General features: G+C 41.6%; 1 protein-coding gene across 4 annotated transcripts in view; it reads left to right on the plus strand.

Annotated features, from left to right (window-relative positions):
- LOC123992651 (CMP-N-acetylneuraminate-beta-galactosamide-alpha-2,3-sialyltransferase 4-like) overlaps positions 1-14,647 on the plus strand; it is a 30,856-nt gene extending 16,209 nt beyond the window's left edge. For 3 of the 4 annotated variants that reach the window (XM_046293981.1, XM_046293980.1, XM_046293979.1), the window contains 8 exons: positions 3,559-3,656; positions 6,433-6,496; positions 6,956-7,051; positions 10,003-10,192; positions 10,540-10,677; positions 13,786-13,938; positions 14,103-14,170; positions 14,317-14,647. In XM_046293981.1, the coding sequence (XP_046149937.1) occupies positions 3,559-3,656; positions 6,433-6,496; positions 6,956-7,051; positions 10,003-10,192; positions 10,540-10,677; positions 13,786-13,938; positions 14,103-14,170; positions 14,317-14,341 (832 nt within the window). In that variant the 3' untranslated portion in view covers positions 14,342-14,647. Of the gene's footprint in view, positions 1-3,558; positions 3,657-6,432; positions 6,497-6,955; positions 7,052-10,002; positions 10,193-10,539; positions 10,678-13,785; positions 13,939-14,079; positions 14,171-14,316 lie in introns of all 4 variants that reach the window. The other variant, XM_046293982.1, reaches the window with a different exon arrangement.
- The last annotated feature ends 2,018 nt before the right edge of the window (positions 14,648-16,665 follow it).

The following is a 16,665-nucleotide window of genomic DNA, read 5'->3' on the forward strand; positions in this document are numbered from 1 at the left end:
AGCTTCTCTGTCCACTTGGGGGCTGTTTTCATCCAGTCACCAGTAAAAATCAGATTTTTTTTTGTTGCAAGTAGGAACAATTTTATTATGAAAGGAAATAATTTTCAGCCCAAAGACTAAAGTACATTTTCTGTAACAATTGTTTAAGTTGAAACTGATGGCTCATCATTGAAAACAGACCTCTAAGAGCAAGTCTATTTTTAAAGGAGCTTTCGATTCACACAATTATGTTTTTCAGGAGGACAATGGACAAATGTATTCCTCTGGCTTGCTGAGTACCTTTTGTCAAGGATACTTGACTGGTCCCCCATTTTTATTTGAACTCTGCTATTATCAGTTTATTCAATTGGGTATGTACTGGAGCTGTTCTGTTTGTGTGCCCTGCTCAAGGGTGCAACAGTGATATGGCCCATCTGTGTCCTACTGTCCCAGCAACCCCCCATTTTCTCATGGTCAATACTGTTTGCCAATGATTGTGATTCATGTGCGTGGCAGTGATGGTCAGGTCATTTTACACATGCAAATCAGGCAATAACGAGGTCACTCCTAATTGGAAGCGCCCAAGATGTCCCCTAGTCTTTCACTGACAACTACAACTGGCACAGCATGGTAATAAATGTCTCCACAACGAACAGTCGAAGACTGTTTACTTACTCGTAAACAGCTAGCATCTAAAACATAATCCTACCAGAGAATTAACATGAGGAGACTAAGCCAGACATGACTGTTTTCACATACATTTAATTACTAGTGTGGGTATGATGTTCGTCTCACCCCATTCCTTGGAGTTTCAGTACTGTATATCATTGTTTTGTTCTGCTTGGCAGTAAAAATATGTTTATTTTTAACCTTTATTTAACTAGGCAAGTCAGTTCAGGACAAATGTCTTATTTACAATGACTGCCAAACCCGGACGACGCTGGGGCAATTGTGCACCGCTCTACGGGACTCCCAATCAAGGCCGGTTGTGATATAGCCTGGATTCGAACTAGGGTGTCTGTAGTAAAGCCTCTAGCACTGAGCCGTAGTGCCTTATACCGCTGCGCCAATCGGGAGCCCAAAAGTAGCTTTTAGCAGAGGATGGTTTATGGAGGGTCATGCTTGCTGAATGACATCATGTAGACATTACGTGTTGAGGGGAAAAAATGTATTGAAATCAGCTTTGCTTATAATGAGTACCATTTTATCTGCCTAACATGCTGACCAAACCAGACGCATGCGGGCGCCAACGTGCGCATGATTTTGTAGCCCCACACAAGACACAATCAGGACACGCAGGTTGCAATATCTAAACAAACCAATTATATTAATTTGGGGATAGGTCGAAAAGCATTAAACATTTGTCAATTTAGCTAGATAACTTGCTGTTGCTAGCTAATTTGTCATAGGATATAAACATAGGGTTGTTATTTTACCTGAAATGCACAAGGTCCTCTACTCAGACAATTAATCCACAGATAAAACGGTAAACCAAATTCCTTTCTCGTAATCTCTCCTCCTTCAGGCTACTTCTTTACTACTTTGGACTTTATATGGAGGTTGGCAACCAACTTTACGGTACATTACTACAACCAACTGGAGTGAATAAATGACTTAAATGTAAATGAGTGTGGACATCAGTTCATCTTTCAATCACCCCCTTGGGTTTATGCTCCTAAAACCAATGAGATGGGAGAGGCTGGACTTGCATTGTGTTGAGTGTCACAAATAGAAATGGGTTCTATTTTAGCGCATGGCCACACAGATGCTCGTTGAGGCGTACGTGCAGTGTTGGTGCAATGTTTGAGTAACATGTACAGTTGAAGTCAGAAGTTTACATATACATAGGTTGGAGTCATTAAAGCTTGTTTTTCAAACAGTTAACAAACTATAGTTTTGGCAAGTTGGTTAGGACATCTACTTTGTGCATGATACAAGTAATTTTTCCAACAATTGTTTACAGACAGATTATTTCACATATAATTCACTGTATCACAATTCCAGTGGGTCAGATGTTTACATACACTAAGTTGACTGTGCCTTTATACAGCTTGCAAAATTCCAGAAGTAATGTCATGGCTTAGGAAGCTTCTGATAGGCTAATTGACATTATTTGAGTCAATTGGTGTACCTGTACGTATTTCAAGGCCTACCTTCAAACTCAGTGCCTCTTTGCCTCTTTGCTTGACATCATGGGAAATCAAAAGAAATCAGCCAAGACCTCAAAGGAAATTGTAGGAAATCCTTTGGAGAAATTTCCAAACGCCTGAAGATCGTACGTTCATCTGTACAAACAATAGTACTCAAGTATAAACACCATGGGACCACGCAGCTGTCATACCGCTCAGGAAGGAGACTCGTTCTGTCTGCTAGAGATGAGTGTACTTTGGTGCAAATGTGCAAATCAAGCGCAGAACAACAGAAAAGCACCTTGTGAAGATGCTGGAGGAAACGGATACAAAAGTATCTATATCCACAGTACGAGTCCTATATTGACAACCTGAATGGCTGCTCAGCAAGGAAGAAGCCACTGCTCCAAAACCGCCATAAAGAAGCAGGACTACAGTTTGCAACTGCACGTGGGGACAAAGATTGTACTTTTTGGAGAAATGTCCTCTGGTCTGTCGAAACAAAAATAGAACTGTTTGACCATAATTGCCATTGTTGTGTTTGGAGGAAAAAGCCGGACGCTTACAAGCCAAAGAACACCGTCACAACCGTGAAGCATGGGAGTGGCAGCATCATGTGGGGGTGCTTTGCTGCAGGAGGGAAGAAAAATTGTGGATATATTGAAGCAACATCTCCAGACATCAGTCAGGAAGGTAAAGCTTGGTCACATGTTTCTTCCAAATGGAAGATGACCCAAAGTTGTTGCAAAATGGCTTAAGGACAACAAATTCAAGCCCTGACCTCAATCCCATAGAATATTTGTGTGCAGAACTGAAACGGCGTGTGCGAGCAAGGAGGCCTACAGACCTGACACGGTTACTCCAGCTCTGTCAGGAGGAATGGGCCAAACTTCACCCGACTTATTGTGGGAAGCTTGTGGAAGACTACCTGAAATGTTTGACCAAATTTAAAGGCAATGCTACCAAATACTAATTGAGTGTATGTAAACTTCTGACCCACTGGGAATGTGATAAAATAAAATATTAAATAAATCATTCTTTCTATTCTGAAATTTCACATTCTTAAATAAAGTGGTGATCCTAACTGACCTAAGACAGGGACTTTTTTACTAGGATCAACTGTCAGAAATTGTGAAACTGAGTTAAATGTATTTGGCTAAGGTGGATGTCATCTTCCGACATCAACTGTATGTGTACCTTTTTTTTTGCATTGCATGTGATTCCAGCGGTGTGGTCAGCATGTAATAGACATGCGGATTGATTACATTGAACAATGAGAAGGAATTACGGCCATTAAGGTCATTTCAGTTTAATGACAAACTAAACTGCCAGGTCAACAGTGTATATCTCCATGCCATTGGCAGTGTGGAATATTTAGTAGGAATTGTACAGTATATCTTTGTATTTCTGTGTTTAATGTGAAATCTATTCTCCCCTGTTTCTAATACAGCATTAGCAGACAAACACAGCTCTTCTTCAAACTGGATGATTTCTTCTGGCGACATCATCAGTCCACTCTTGCATTACCCTACGGTATTAAAGGCAGTGGTATGTGCTCTCATTTCATTGTGTAATTGCTTTGTTTTAATTTTTCCCACAAAGCCTTTAATGGAACATGTTTAGGAAATTACATTTCATTCTAAATTTGCTTTTATTTCAAAAAGTAAAAATAAGGATGCCATCGTATTCTCTATCGCCCCCAATCTTTGATAAACACAGATATTAAACTTTTTTCCAACAATGTTGTCGTCTCGTGACTTACCCAAATTGAGCCACACAGACCAGTGTTTATCCTCGGATAGCCTCCGACTATGGGCTGTATTATCTCTTGATGCAGAAAAAGCTTTTGATTGACCAAAATGGTCATATCTGGTCTGTTTTGGAACATATAGGAATTGCCTCCATTTTCATTCATATTATTGAAATACTATATGCCAATCCATCAGCCATAGTTATAACAGACAATATCTGTTCTGTTCAGAATCACTAGAAGTAGCAGACAAGGTGATCCAATTTCACCTCTGCTATTCTTATTATACATGGAACCTCTTTCCCAGGCAATTTGTCAATCAGAGGAAATAACACATTTCTGTCAAATCTACTGATGTATTCTATCTGACCTCAGTAGGTGGAATTATATCCCAGTTGCTTTAACCAGCAGCATATCTATTGTCAAAATGAATATATTGCCAAGGCTGAATTTCTGTAGTTCAATGCTTCCCGTGGCTCCACCTTTTAGCTATTTAGATAAAAATCCATAGTCCTGTTTCAAAATGTAAACAATCCAAGATAAATGAATACATTTACAAAGAGGGAAAGAGGAAGGAGGACTATTTGTACCAAACTTTAAATTGTATTTCCAAGCTCTAGCATTTTGCTCCACCTTGAATTTGTTTAGACATTATTATTTTACTGGCTGAGTAGAGAAAAATATGGTGTGTCCTATGGCCCTGATATAAATCTTCACTGATTTATATCACTTAAACAATGTAAACTACGCTTTGGTCATATTATTGCTCATACAATTTCTATTTGTTGCAAAATGTTTAAACAATGTAACTGGGATTCAAAATGTCATGCCCATACTCTAATATTTCACAATAATGCCCTGCAATCTGGAGGTGGCCTTTTTCATCCGCCCCAATGGTCCACATGTGGAATCCGTACCCTTGCTGTTATCATGGACACTAATGATTTGAGAACATTCCAAGATTTGAAAGATCACATTACCAGGTAACTCCTTTTTTCTAAATGTACAATTTAGGCCATTATAGCTGCTAAATGTAGTCCCTTGGGAAACCCAACTACCGAAACATCAAATGATGGGATTTTATAAATAAATTGTCAGTTCTTTCAGAAGCCCAGATCAGTATAATATATAAACATCTTTCGAAAAATCAAATTCTGAGCTAGCCATTAATCTATGGTCCACAGATCTAATTGAATTTAAACAACTGGAACCGACTATAGAAAAATATGACTTTGGCATCCCGTAATCCAATCCATCAATTTATACATTTTAAAGTTTGTTCACAGAATGTATTTAACACCAAGGAAATGTTTTACGATGAAATTGCCCCCAACTACAACCATTCCTTCATATGATGTGGGAGTGCCCTGCAGTTAAATGCTTCTGGGATGAAGTTACACAATTTATTTCGAAGTGCATGAATTTAAATATTCAATGCTTTGCATCTGTTACGTGACAGTGATAGCTCCATGAATCTCTCGATCAGTCAGAGAGGATGACTGCTGTGAAAAATAAATGCTGGCTCTAAGATGGCAACCACCTCACTCTCTATACTATTAGAAGTTATTACTTTTAGAATTATTGACAGAGGCTGAATGCTATTAGTCAAGGAACAATTGAGTCTTTGACTCTGTAAAGAACAAGCTCTGCTAAATCTCCACACATTCACACCAATTTATATACTGTATTTATTTAGACTTTTGTTACTTTCTATGCTTTCAGGCCCATGGGGAAGGGTTGGTACAGGGGGAATCAGAGGATGGATAGGAGGGATGGGGACTGATAAGCAACCTCAGTTGCTGGGTGGGAGGGATGCGGGAGGTTGGATGGGGACTGATAAGCAACCTCAGTTGCTGGGTGGGAGGGATGCGGGAGGTTGGATGGGGACTGATAAGCAACCTCAGTTGCTGGGTGGGAGGGATGCGGGAGGTTGGATGGGGACTGATAAGCAACCTCAGTTGCTGGGTGGGAGGGATGCGGGAGGTTGGATGGGGACTGATAAGCAACCTCAGTTGCTGGGTGGGAGGGATGCGGGAGGTTGGATGGGGACTGATAAGCAACCTCAGTTGCTGGGTGGGAGGGATGCGGGAGGTTGGATGGGGACTGATAAGCAACCTCAGTTGCTGGGTGGGAGGGATGATGGGGGGAGGTTGGATGGGGACTGGGAGGGATGCGGGAATGGGGACTGATAAGCAACCTCAGTTGCTGGGTGGGAGGGATGCGGGAGGTTGGATGGGGACTGATAAGCAACCTCAGTTGCTGGGTGGGAGGGATGCGGGAGGTTGGATGGGGACTAGGGGTGTCCTCTTTGTATGCATTTATTTTTATTGTTTTCTACATGTAAAAAGAAAATGGCAAAATTAAATAAAAAGCAACAAAATATTAATGCTCTACACACTATTAGCTTACTAAGAGTAATTTGATTGTGAGAATCATTATGGAGTCAATGTCCACTAGGTTTATGCTCCCTTTCCAGATAACGTGTGTGACGTGCGTTGAGTTTACGACACATTTATCAGCATCTACAATCAGTCCAAGTGATCACACCTTGTTTTATCCCTCTCTCTTTTCCAGAGTTGCTGCTGCTGAAGGTTTTGGCCATTATTGCCAATTACAAAATGCCGGCCAGCATTGATAGGTAATGTGATGAGTGATTCTTAGCCATATTAGCAAGGTTGTTAACCTCTGGTGTGCCGTATCAACCACTTTATTTCTTACAATAATTGTTACGGTCACAAAGAACCACCGATAGCTGATATGTGTCTGAGAGCAATATATGTTGGTGTGTGTCTCCTAAATGTTGTGCTAACATAATGACTCAAATCATCCCTGGGGTGTGTGTGTTTTATAATGGGTGGACAAATGTGCCACAGGGAAGCTGCCTTAGTTCATTGACTTCATTTCAAGCAAGAATGCCAAATGTCAACCCAAGCAGTGACCAGTCACTATTACAATGGCAGTTCTGGAAATTGTCCAGTAGTTCTACTGTAGTGTGCAGTTAGTCACCCCTCAAAGTGTCCTTGAACTTTAAAATGATGGAAACGGAAACACTAAAGTAAATGGATTGTAATAATTTGATTTTGTTTTATGTCCGCAGTCTAGACTGCAGAACGTGTGCAGTCATAGGAAATGGTTTTGCCATTAAAAACAGCTCCTTGGGCGGCATCATCAACGAGTACGACGTGGTGATCCGGTAAGTATAAAGCCTAATGGTTCCATCCTTGTTTCTACCACACGATTGTCATTAAGTCCATCCTCCCTCTCTCTTCTATTGAACTGTTGATAAAACTCATCACTTCTGTTTAATTTATCATATCTATCTGATGCACTACGTTTGATGGACTATTTCCTTATTGACCCAATGATGTTCCTGCCCAATTAGTGTTATTCCTAATCAATATCATTATATAAAGTGCAATATAATGCCGTACAGTCGAGCCATATAATTTGATATTGTAATATGGCTCAGAGTACAGTCTGTAGCTGCAATAGTGTTTAGCCATATCCCCAATGGCCTTTTCCAGCAATTCCAGTAAAAAACAAACAGATTTTCTATGGTGTGCAGTCCTCAAGGGATAATCTAATTCGTATTGCCCGCGAAAGTGTAATGCAGTCAATGTGGCTGTACCATAATGGCCAGCTCAGACTGGTGACCTTGCTTTAATGCCTTTCTCTGTGTAACCACTATACTGTTGGGTTAACTCTGTCTCTTTAAAAGGGGGATTTGGTCTACCCGGCAGAAAAATACCCCAGTGCCCTCTCCAAATCTCATTTATAGCCTTTGACTGAATACAGGCATTTTGAGTTTTGTATAAGCCTCTTGCCAACAGCCCAGACAATTTTGCCAAGTCATATTGAGGGATAGGGTTAAGTCATATCCAGCATTAGGTCATGGGGACTCTCCTTCAATTGCGGCCGACGTGAGGAAAACATTTAAACGTGTCAACCCTCGCAAGGCTGCAGGCCCAGACGGCATCCCCAGCCGCGCCCTCAGAGCATGCGCAGACCAGCTGGCCGGTGTATTTACGGAGATATTCAATCAATCACTATACCAGTCTGCTGTTCCCACATGCTTCAAGAGGGCCACCATTGTTCCTGTTCCCAAGAAAGCGAGGAGGAGAGGGCCCTCTGAGTGTGGTGTCAGGAAAATAACCTCACACTCAACGTCAACAAAACTAACGAGATGATTGTGGACTTCAGGAAACAGCAGAGGGAACACCCCCCTATCCACATTGATGGAACAGTAGTGGAGAGGGTAGTAAGTTTTAAGTTCCTCAGCGTACACATCACAGACAAACTGAATTGGTCCACCCACACAGACAGCATCGTGAAGAAGGCGCAGCAGCGCCTCTTCAACCTCAGGAGGCTGAAGAAATTTGGCTTGTCACTAAAAGCACTCACAAACTTCTACAGATGCACAATCGAGAGCATCCTGCCGGGCTGTATCACCGCCTGGTACGGCAACTGCTCCGCCCACAACCGTAAGGGTAGTGAGGTCTGCACAACGCATCACCGGGGGCAAACTACCTGCCCTCCAGGACACCTATACCACCCGACGTCACAGGAAGGCCATAAAGATCACTGCCACTGCCTGTTCACCCCGCTATCATCCAGAAGGCGAGGTCAGTACAGGTGCATCAAAGCTGGAACCGAGAGACTGAAAAACCGCTTCTATCTCAAGGCCATCAGACTGTTAAACAGCCACCACTAACATTGAGTGGCTGCTGCCAACACACTGACTCAACTCCAGCCACTTTAATAATGGGAATAGATGGGAAATGATGTAAAATATATCACTAGCCACTTTAAACAATGCTACCTAATATAATGTTTACATACCCTACATTATTCATCTCATATGTATACGTATATACTGTACTCTATATCATCTACTGAATGCTTATGTAATACATGTATCACTAGCCACTTTAACTATGCCACTTTGTTTACATACGCATCTCATATGTATATACTGTACTCGATACCATCTACTGTATCTTGCCTATGCTGCTCTGTACCATCACTCATTCATATATTTTTATGTACATATTCTTTGTGCTGCCATCCTGTTAGAAGGTAACAGATTGTAATAAAATAATGGTTAAATTGGATTTTCATTGTGTTCAATGGTGTTATTTGCCCCCTAGTGGCGCTTTCTGGTACTTAGAAAGACGACGCAAACAGGAAGTACAGAATTTGTTTTGCACGCATAGAAACAGCTACAAACAACGCTATGGTGCAGGTCTTTCAATGTAGTTATTTCTTGTCACGCTTCAGCCTTGGAAAAATATTTGTTTGTAAGTTTGATTCAAGCATTTAGCTAATGATGATAATCTTGTTATTGATAGAGTTGCTTACATATCAATGTTGGTTGCCTAATATGTTTACATACCCTACATTATTCATCTCATATGTATATACTGTACTCTATCATCTACTGCATCTTTATGTAATACTAGCCACTTTAACTATGCCACTTTGTTTACATACTCATCTCATATGTATATACTGCACTCAATACCATCTACTGTATCTTGCCTATGCCGCTCTGTACCATCACTCACTCATATCTTTATGTACATATTCTTATCCCCTTACACTTGTGTCTATAAGGTAGTAGTTTTGGAATTGTTAGCTAGATTACTTGTTGGTTATTACTGCATTGTCGGAACTAGAAGCACAAGCATTTCGCTACACTCTCATTAACATCTGCTAACCATGTGTATGTGACAAATAACATTTGATTTGATATCCAGGCACAAGGCACTCTGCTCTGTTCTGTTCAGCTCAGTTCTCACATCTCCCATTCTCAGACGCTAATCTCACAGCCGAGGAAATCGAGTTCATTGACATTTGTTCTTCTGTTCTCCTACAAAGCGTTCTCCTACCTCCATTCTTGTTTTGATACATGGTGGTGAAATGTGGAGTTAATTCTGTTACATTAGAGTGAGGGTAGAACAGCTCTAAACTTAAAGTTATTAAGTTAATTTATTTTTGCACTGTTACATGGCAATCTTGTGTTTTTTGTATTGCTTTTTTTATTCAAATGTAGTACACGCAATGCTATTTAAACTACTACTCTGTTTAATGACTATTTTTATAGAAGGGAATGGCTAAGGTTTCTCTTTCTGTATTCCTGTGCAGGCTAAATGACGCCCCCGTCAGAGGTTATGAGGATGACGTGGGGAACAAGACCACTATGCGTCTCTTCTACCCTGAGTCGGCCTCCTACAACCCCAGCATGCACAATGACCCCGACACCCTCATGGTCCTAGTGCCTTTCAAACAGCAGGACCTCCGCTGGCTCAAGGAGATCCTGTACGACGAGAAGAGGGTACTGGATGTGTGCGTGCACACACCTCTGTTTTGTCTGCTTCCCTGTTACTTGCCATCCAGCCATGCAGTGACAAAATATGCAGAATCGATGGCAGCCTTGCCAAACCTACTTGAACATTTTAACTGTGGTCTCAGCAGCCCCAACACCCCCACTCTCTGGTTTAGCTCAGGCTGCTATGGTCGCTCTTAGCATGATTAGGAATAGGGTCATTATCCCCTCATTTACACATCGACTAGGTTGCCCTGAGAAACTGAGTAGAATGAGACTAAAACAGGGCCTCAATTGTGTAGACATAGGCTCTGTGTGTGTGCACTCGCTAATCAACGTGTGTGTGTGTGTGCCAGGTGAGGAAGGGTTTCTGGAAGCCACCTCCACAGATCTGGCTAGGCAGTACCAGTCGCATCCGGGTACTGGACCCTCACTTCCTGCATGGGACGGCCAGCAGTCTGCTACAAATCCCCCTTCATCCAAAGAGAAAACAGGTAAGGGACCAGCTCCGTTTATTCCTATCTACTTTGGGAACCAGGAGAAGGGCAGAAATAAATATTTGAAGTGGACTTAAGCTCTATCAAAAATCTTGAGACTGCAGTACTCAAAAGTGTAATATTTGATTAGCTACAGCACTTAAAATGGAATATTATTTAGCTAACAGGCTTTTTGACTTGAGATCAAGAGTGGTGTTTGTACCACATAAGTGCACAAATGAACATTTTGCTCCTCTTGACATTTCATCAACGTCATTAAAAGATAAGGCCTTGATGTTTTTTTTTAGGCCTCTCAGTACATCCTTAAAAATAATTGGTTGTTGAACAGGGGCCAGTGTTCTGTGCTGTCTGTAAGCATTTCTACCAGCTACAGTTTGGAGAGGAGAAGGTCGGGTTTCAAACGCTCTACTGATTACCCAGAAATGGAAGAGCAAGAAAAACAGAAAATATCAGTGGAACATATGCAGAATGGAACAACAGAACTAATGGAATCAAGAAAAATTATTGTGAAATAGAATATTGTGACAGATTACATTTTAATAGTAAGCCATTGAGCTGTTTTCTGTTCACAAATTGGACCACAATTCTCCGCTTGGCTGAGGAATTGATTTGAACTATAACTAATGTATAATTATGTTTTCATTGGCCAAGAGGTCCATCTGCCAAGAGAGCCTGTTCAGTGCATGGTGGAGATGTCTTTGAGATGGAACAAAGCCAGGTTTAGTTTGTTCTCCCAGCGAGCCCCTAAGCTGTGCACCCCTTGGACTGCTGAAACAACATTGAGCCAAGGTAACAGTGGTAAAGAAGGGGTACTGCAGGCGATCAGTCCGACGGTAGCCCTCCATCTGCGTGGCCCTATTGGCTACTCCAAGCACTCGGCCCTGACCCTTTTCCCCACTCTCTCCTCTGCCCTGCCTCTTTCCTGTGTGTGCCCCGTCAGCCAGCAGGAGGCTAAGAGGACCTGAACGCAGACCCACAGCCCCTATGCCTCTCACCCCGCCCCTGTGGGTGCCATGTTGGCAGTCATCCACATGCCCTGTGAGAAGGCAGCAGCAGGCAGTCCCCCTGGTTACAATAGAGGCTGACTGAGCTGAGGGCTAGAGGGCTAACTAATGCCCCTGCCAGTCACAGTCCCCAATGCCTCTCCCACCCCTTTCCAAAACAAAGATCCCACTCCCACCACTCTGGTCTGGCTGGGGAACAGCAGTGACAATATTCAACCCCTCTCACCAAGGCTCCATGGGCCCACATCCAAACTATGCGACGCACTACAGAAGTTGGAGTGCTCGTTGACCGACCACATTAGGCTAATGCACCCAGCCCAGCCAGGCTCATTGGGAACCAGGTTTGGAGGAATGTCCCCAACGGTGTGATGAAGAGAAGTAGGGGTTTGAGAACTTGACTGGTCCTGTCCAATTTCTCTCTCCTTGGGGTTGGATGTCCACCCCAGACCGCATGCTCATAAAGCCTTGCGGGCCACGCTCTGACAGATACGTCAGTTTCCTGCGTGGAAAAAGGATGCGTCTCGCCTCGAACAGGGGAAGGAGATTGAATGCATGTTACTCATAGGAGGAGCAGAATGGAAGTTTTATTCCTGTGTCACAATATTGATGTTTAAAAAGTGCCTCTTACACAGACATTTACTTTAGAAAGGGTCCTGCACCCAGTATTGGCCCGGTCTGCCATTTTGAAGGTTTTGTCTTGTTTTATTTTCATTTTATTTGGCTGATTTATACTGCAGACCCTCAGTAGAGGTCTATTGGAAGGAATTGGGAAAGCAGTAGGGTGGAGTAATGTACCTGAACAAGAAGCTTTCTTGGAAATGGTGGATAGTTGAGTAAACCAAGGGTAATGATTACATGGGAGAGTGGGGTTGAGCCACCCTTGTTTCTAGGAAACAATTTATAATTTGACCAAATACTTAGGAAGAAGAAACCACATGGTAAAAGTTAGGTCCAACTACTTACCACTTAGATACTTTTAAGACTGTTTTATACATGAGTTGGTCTTTACGCTTCAATATGAGCTCCTTAACCTAGCATGAAAGTGTGTTATTGTAGCTTTGTGGGCTAATGTAGTCAAAATATTTGCCTTAAGTTTAGCAAATGGTTGCTCTAATGGCAAGTTGAGCAAAGTGTTTCCCTCCCAGGTGTAATGCAAGGCATTATTGCTGGGATATGAGGTAACAAAAGGGTCTGGCCTATGTTGAAAGTTTTTTTTATTATTATTTTTTTTTTTAGTACAAGGTTTTTATTCTGTGTTAAGCCTGTGTTAAAAGACAAAAAGTGATTGTGTTGAATTGCGTTTGGGAAATAAAGATAGACATGGTTTAAAAAGGTAGTGGTAATATTACATTCGGTACAGAAATGTGTAGGTGACTTACCCTGTCCCACTCTTTTCAAAACTAATGTTTACATGAATTCTGATTAGTTCCAGGGATACACAACATATGAAATATATGAAAATATCTTTGTTAGAAAGAGTACTGTTTCCCTTGTTGGGAGTGATGCTGAGTGTAAACAATGGCTCAATTTATCCCGCTCTCCCCAAGGACAGATAAGGAAAGGCTATTGGAAAGTGAACACAGTGCACCATTTGGAAATGGGAAATTTATACTCCCTCACAGCTGTCATGTGGAAACAATTCCCCTGTGAACATTAGTAATCATTTAATAAAATAAAAAGTCACCTTTTTTATTTAACCAGGTAGGCCAGTTGAGAACAAGTTATCATTTACAACTGCGACCTGGCAAAGATAAAGCAAAGCAGTGCGACAGAGTTACACATGGAATAAACAAACTTACAGTTAATAACACAATAGATTAGTAATCATTTAAGTCAGCAAGAGCTGCATCAAACCAGGGACACCCCTCACATTGTTCTGGAGACAAAAGTAATAATACCATCTCCCTTTGTCCCAGTACACATTAAGGAAAGGGCACACTGCTCTGTAATATACCAGTGATGCCAACTAATGTACTAGAAGTGCAGAACTAGAGGACTCATGAGTTTTTACAGGTCCCTGCTACCCCCTAGTGTCAAACACGATACTGCATGTCTGTTACCATACCATAGTTGTCATTGGTTTTGGTTCTCACTCCTACAGAAACCAGTACACCCCACCACAGGGATCCTAGCCGTGTTTGTGGCACTCAACTACTGTGATGTGGTCCACATAGCTGGGTTTGGATATCCAGCATCCAAAAACCAGAAGTATCCTATACACTACTATGGATATGACACTATGAAATCCATGAAGGTGAGTGTACATGGGATTTTACTCAACTCCCATGTCAGGGATGAACACTCTAAGTGTTCTACGCCATGGTAGTATATTTTTTAGTGCACTTGTGTGTATGTTTTCAAAAAAAAATTCAGGCAAAATAAGTGATATGTTTAGGCTTTGCTTTCGTTCTGTTTCAGGATTCCTACCACGACCTTACCCATGAAGCAGAAGCCTTAAAACAACTAGAGGATTCGGGGGCTATCATGTACTTACACCCTCACTCCTGACACACATACTGTACACACATGGGCACGGTCCAGAAACAGCCCCTATCCCTTACCTCCTAGGAACTTAATCAAAATCTGAAAGGAATTTTCACTGCACTGCTAATACCTATACATTTTCCTTTAGATCTACACACAAGCCTAGGTGGTAGAGGCCAGCGGGTGTTTTTGGACTGGGTTACACGCAGATGCCAGTTGTGAACTTGAATCCCCTCTGCTGGCAATATGGTCCATACAGTCCAAACATCATAATCACACATTGTGCCAGTCTTAATTCACCTCACTCTTATTGAAAATAAATACGTATTTTCAGAAAAATATATATATTTAAAAATAATAATTCTTCTGAGTTCTGATTTTTATTTTAATTAACTTTTTAAAAATTGTCTCTTAAATGTTACCACTGGATATTTTATTGTATGTAATTCATTTTTATTAAAATTAAATCTAAATGGAAATATCACTGTTCAGTTTACAATTTCTTAGCAAAGACTGATTTCTTTTGTGCCATGGTCAGACGTTTTTTCATAATTTATTGATGCTTTTTTAGTTGTGAATATTTTTGTCTTATGAGATGTACATTATGAACACCTGCTCTTTCCATGAGTCAGACTGACCATGTGAAAACTATGATCCCTTATTGATGTCACTTGTTAAATCCACTTCAATGTTGATGAAGGGGAGGAGACAGGTTAAAGAAGGATTTTTAACCCTTAAGACAATTGAGACATTGATTGTGTATGTGTGCCATTGGGGGTGAATTGGCAAGACAAAGATTTGAAGTGCCTTTTAACGGGGTCTGGTAGTAGATGCCAGGCACACCGGTTTGTGCAACGCTGCTTGGTTTTTCAGTTTCCTGTGTGTATCAAGAATGGTCCACCACTCAAAGGACATCCAGACAACTGTGGGAAGCATTGGAGTCAACATGGGCCAGCATTCCTGTGCAACACTTTCGACACCTTGTGGAGTCCATGCCCCAATAAATTGATGCTGTTCTGAGTGCAAAAGGGGGTGTAACTCACTATTAGGAAGGCGTTGTTTTGTACACTCAGTGTATGTAGCGGAGTTCATTGTAATTTGGTTTATGGGAAAGCGATAGCTGAGCTTTGTTAGCTACATGGAAGTGTATTTACAGTGGAAGTTCTGTCAGCTTTTGGCCACTAGATGGCGAAAAGGCACTCCATGAAGTTGGCGATGGATACAGTAGGTAGCCTCTCCTTTCACAGTCCCCAGAAAACAAGACACTTCAGAGATTTTAAGTTTGGTGCAGTTCCAACAACAGCAGCCAACCGTACCATGCAGTACTTGTGCTAAAGCCAATCCTGAACATCTGGAGCACAAGGAGACCGTGCAAGACTCTTTATTCAGTGACTAAATAATGCTACTAGTGACAGATGCTAATGATGTTTTTTAACCACTCTAAATGCAGTGCCATCCTTATTAGAGCTGACATTAAGTTCTATCTGTCACTACATCCTCATTGCCAGCGAGTGGCCAAGCACCGCCTCACTCATAGTCTAACCCAAATCAGTCAGTAAGTCTTCTACACAGGAGCGGACATAGTGATTTGGAGGCGTCAGCAGAGGCCAGTTTGAGCCCCCCACCACCCCCTGCTAAGAAGTAAATGGGATTTCTAGTAAATATGTGATTTCACTAAACATTTGCTTTTAATGTGCCATGAACATAACCTCATGACTGGTTCATGGTCTTCATCTGATTGTCAAACAAATCACTTCAAGAAGTAGGTTACCTCAAATAAAATGTTATTAGTCGCATACACATGTTTAGCAGACGTTATTGCGGGCGTAGCTAAATGCTTGTGTTCCTAGCTCCAACACTGCAGTAATATCTAAAAATGGAATTAAGTATAGAAATATTTGGATGAGCAATGTCGGAGTACCTTCGCACATTCATCCCAAAAATAATTCCAGCATCGGAACAGTGTACCCGCCAACTTTCCTTCAATTCACAAGTGGCTTAAACTATCTCACCTGGGAAAGCAGCCGAACGAGTGAAACAGTCCCCCTCTGTCTTACTATATGTAGCTGACGCTGTCTGGACAAAAAGAGTAGGACATGCCATAATACTTTTTTTGCCAGACCGAATCAGATGCAGTGCCTATAGATAGTCTACACCCTCCTTGGATTTCTTCACTTGTGTTATATATATTTTGTATATACACACAAAATGTATTTGATGAAACATTGAATTTGGCCTTACTGCTATTAGCCCATAGTAATGCATTGAATAACATATGATTCATACATGGAAAAACGGATAGTAAAACATGTACGTTTTGAAGTGTCTGTTTTTAGCGTGGCTGTTTTGTTTTAGCGTATCTTTTACATTGAAATGCCCTATTCAGCCGGTACCGGGTTACCTTCAGAAGAGTATTGTGACGCTTGTCGGGAAGGAGCAAAACTGAGAACATTGTGTTCGTGAGTCTCATTTCCATAGAGGGGTCATATTAGTGTAC

The sequence above is a fragment of the Oncorhynchus gorbuscha genome, linkage group LG13 (genome assembly GCF_021184085.1).
Source record: "Oncorhynchus gorbuscha isolate QuinsamMale2020 ecotype Even-year linkage group LG13, OgorEven_v1.0, whole genome shotgun sequence".
Classification (NCBI taxonomy): Eukaryota; Metazoa; Chordata; class Actinopteri; order Salmoniformes; family Salmonidae; genus Oncorhynchus; species Oncorhynchus gorbuscha.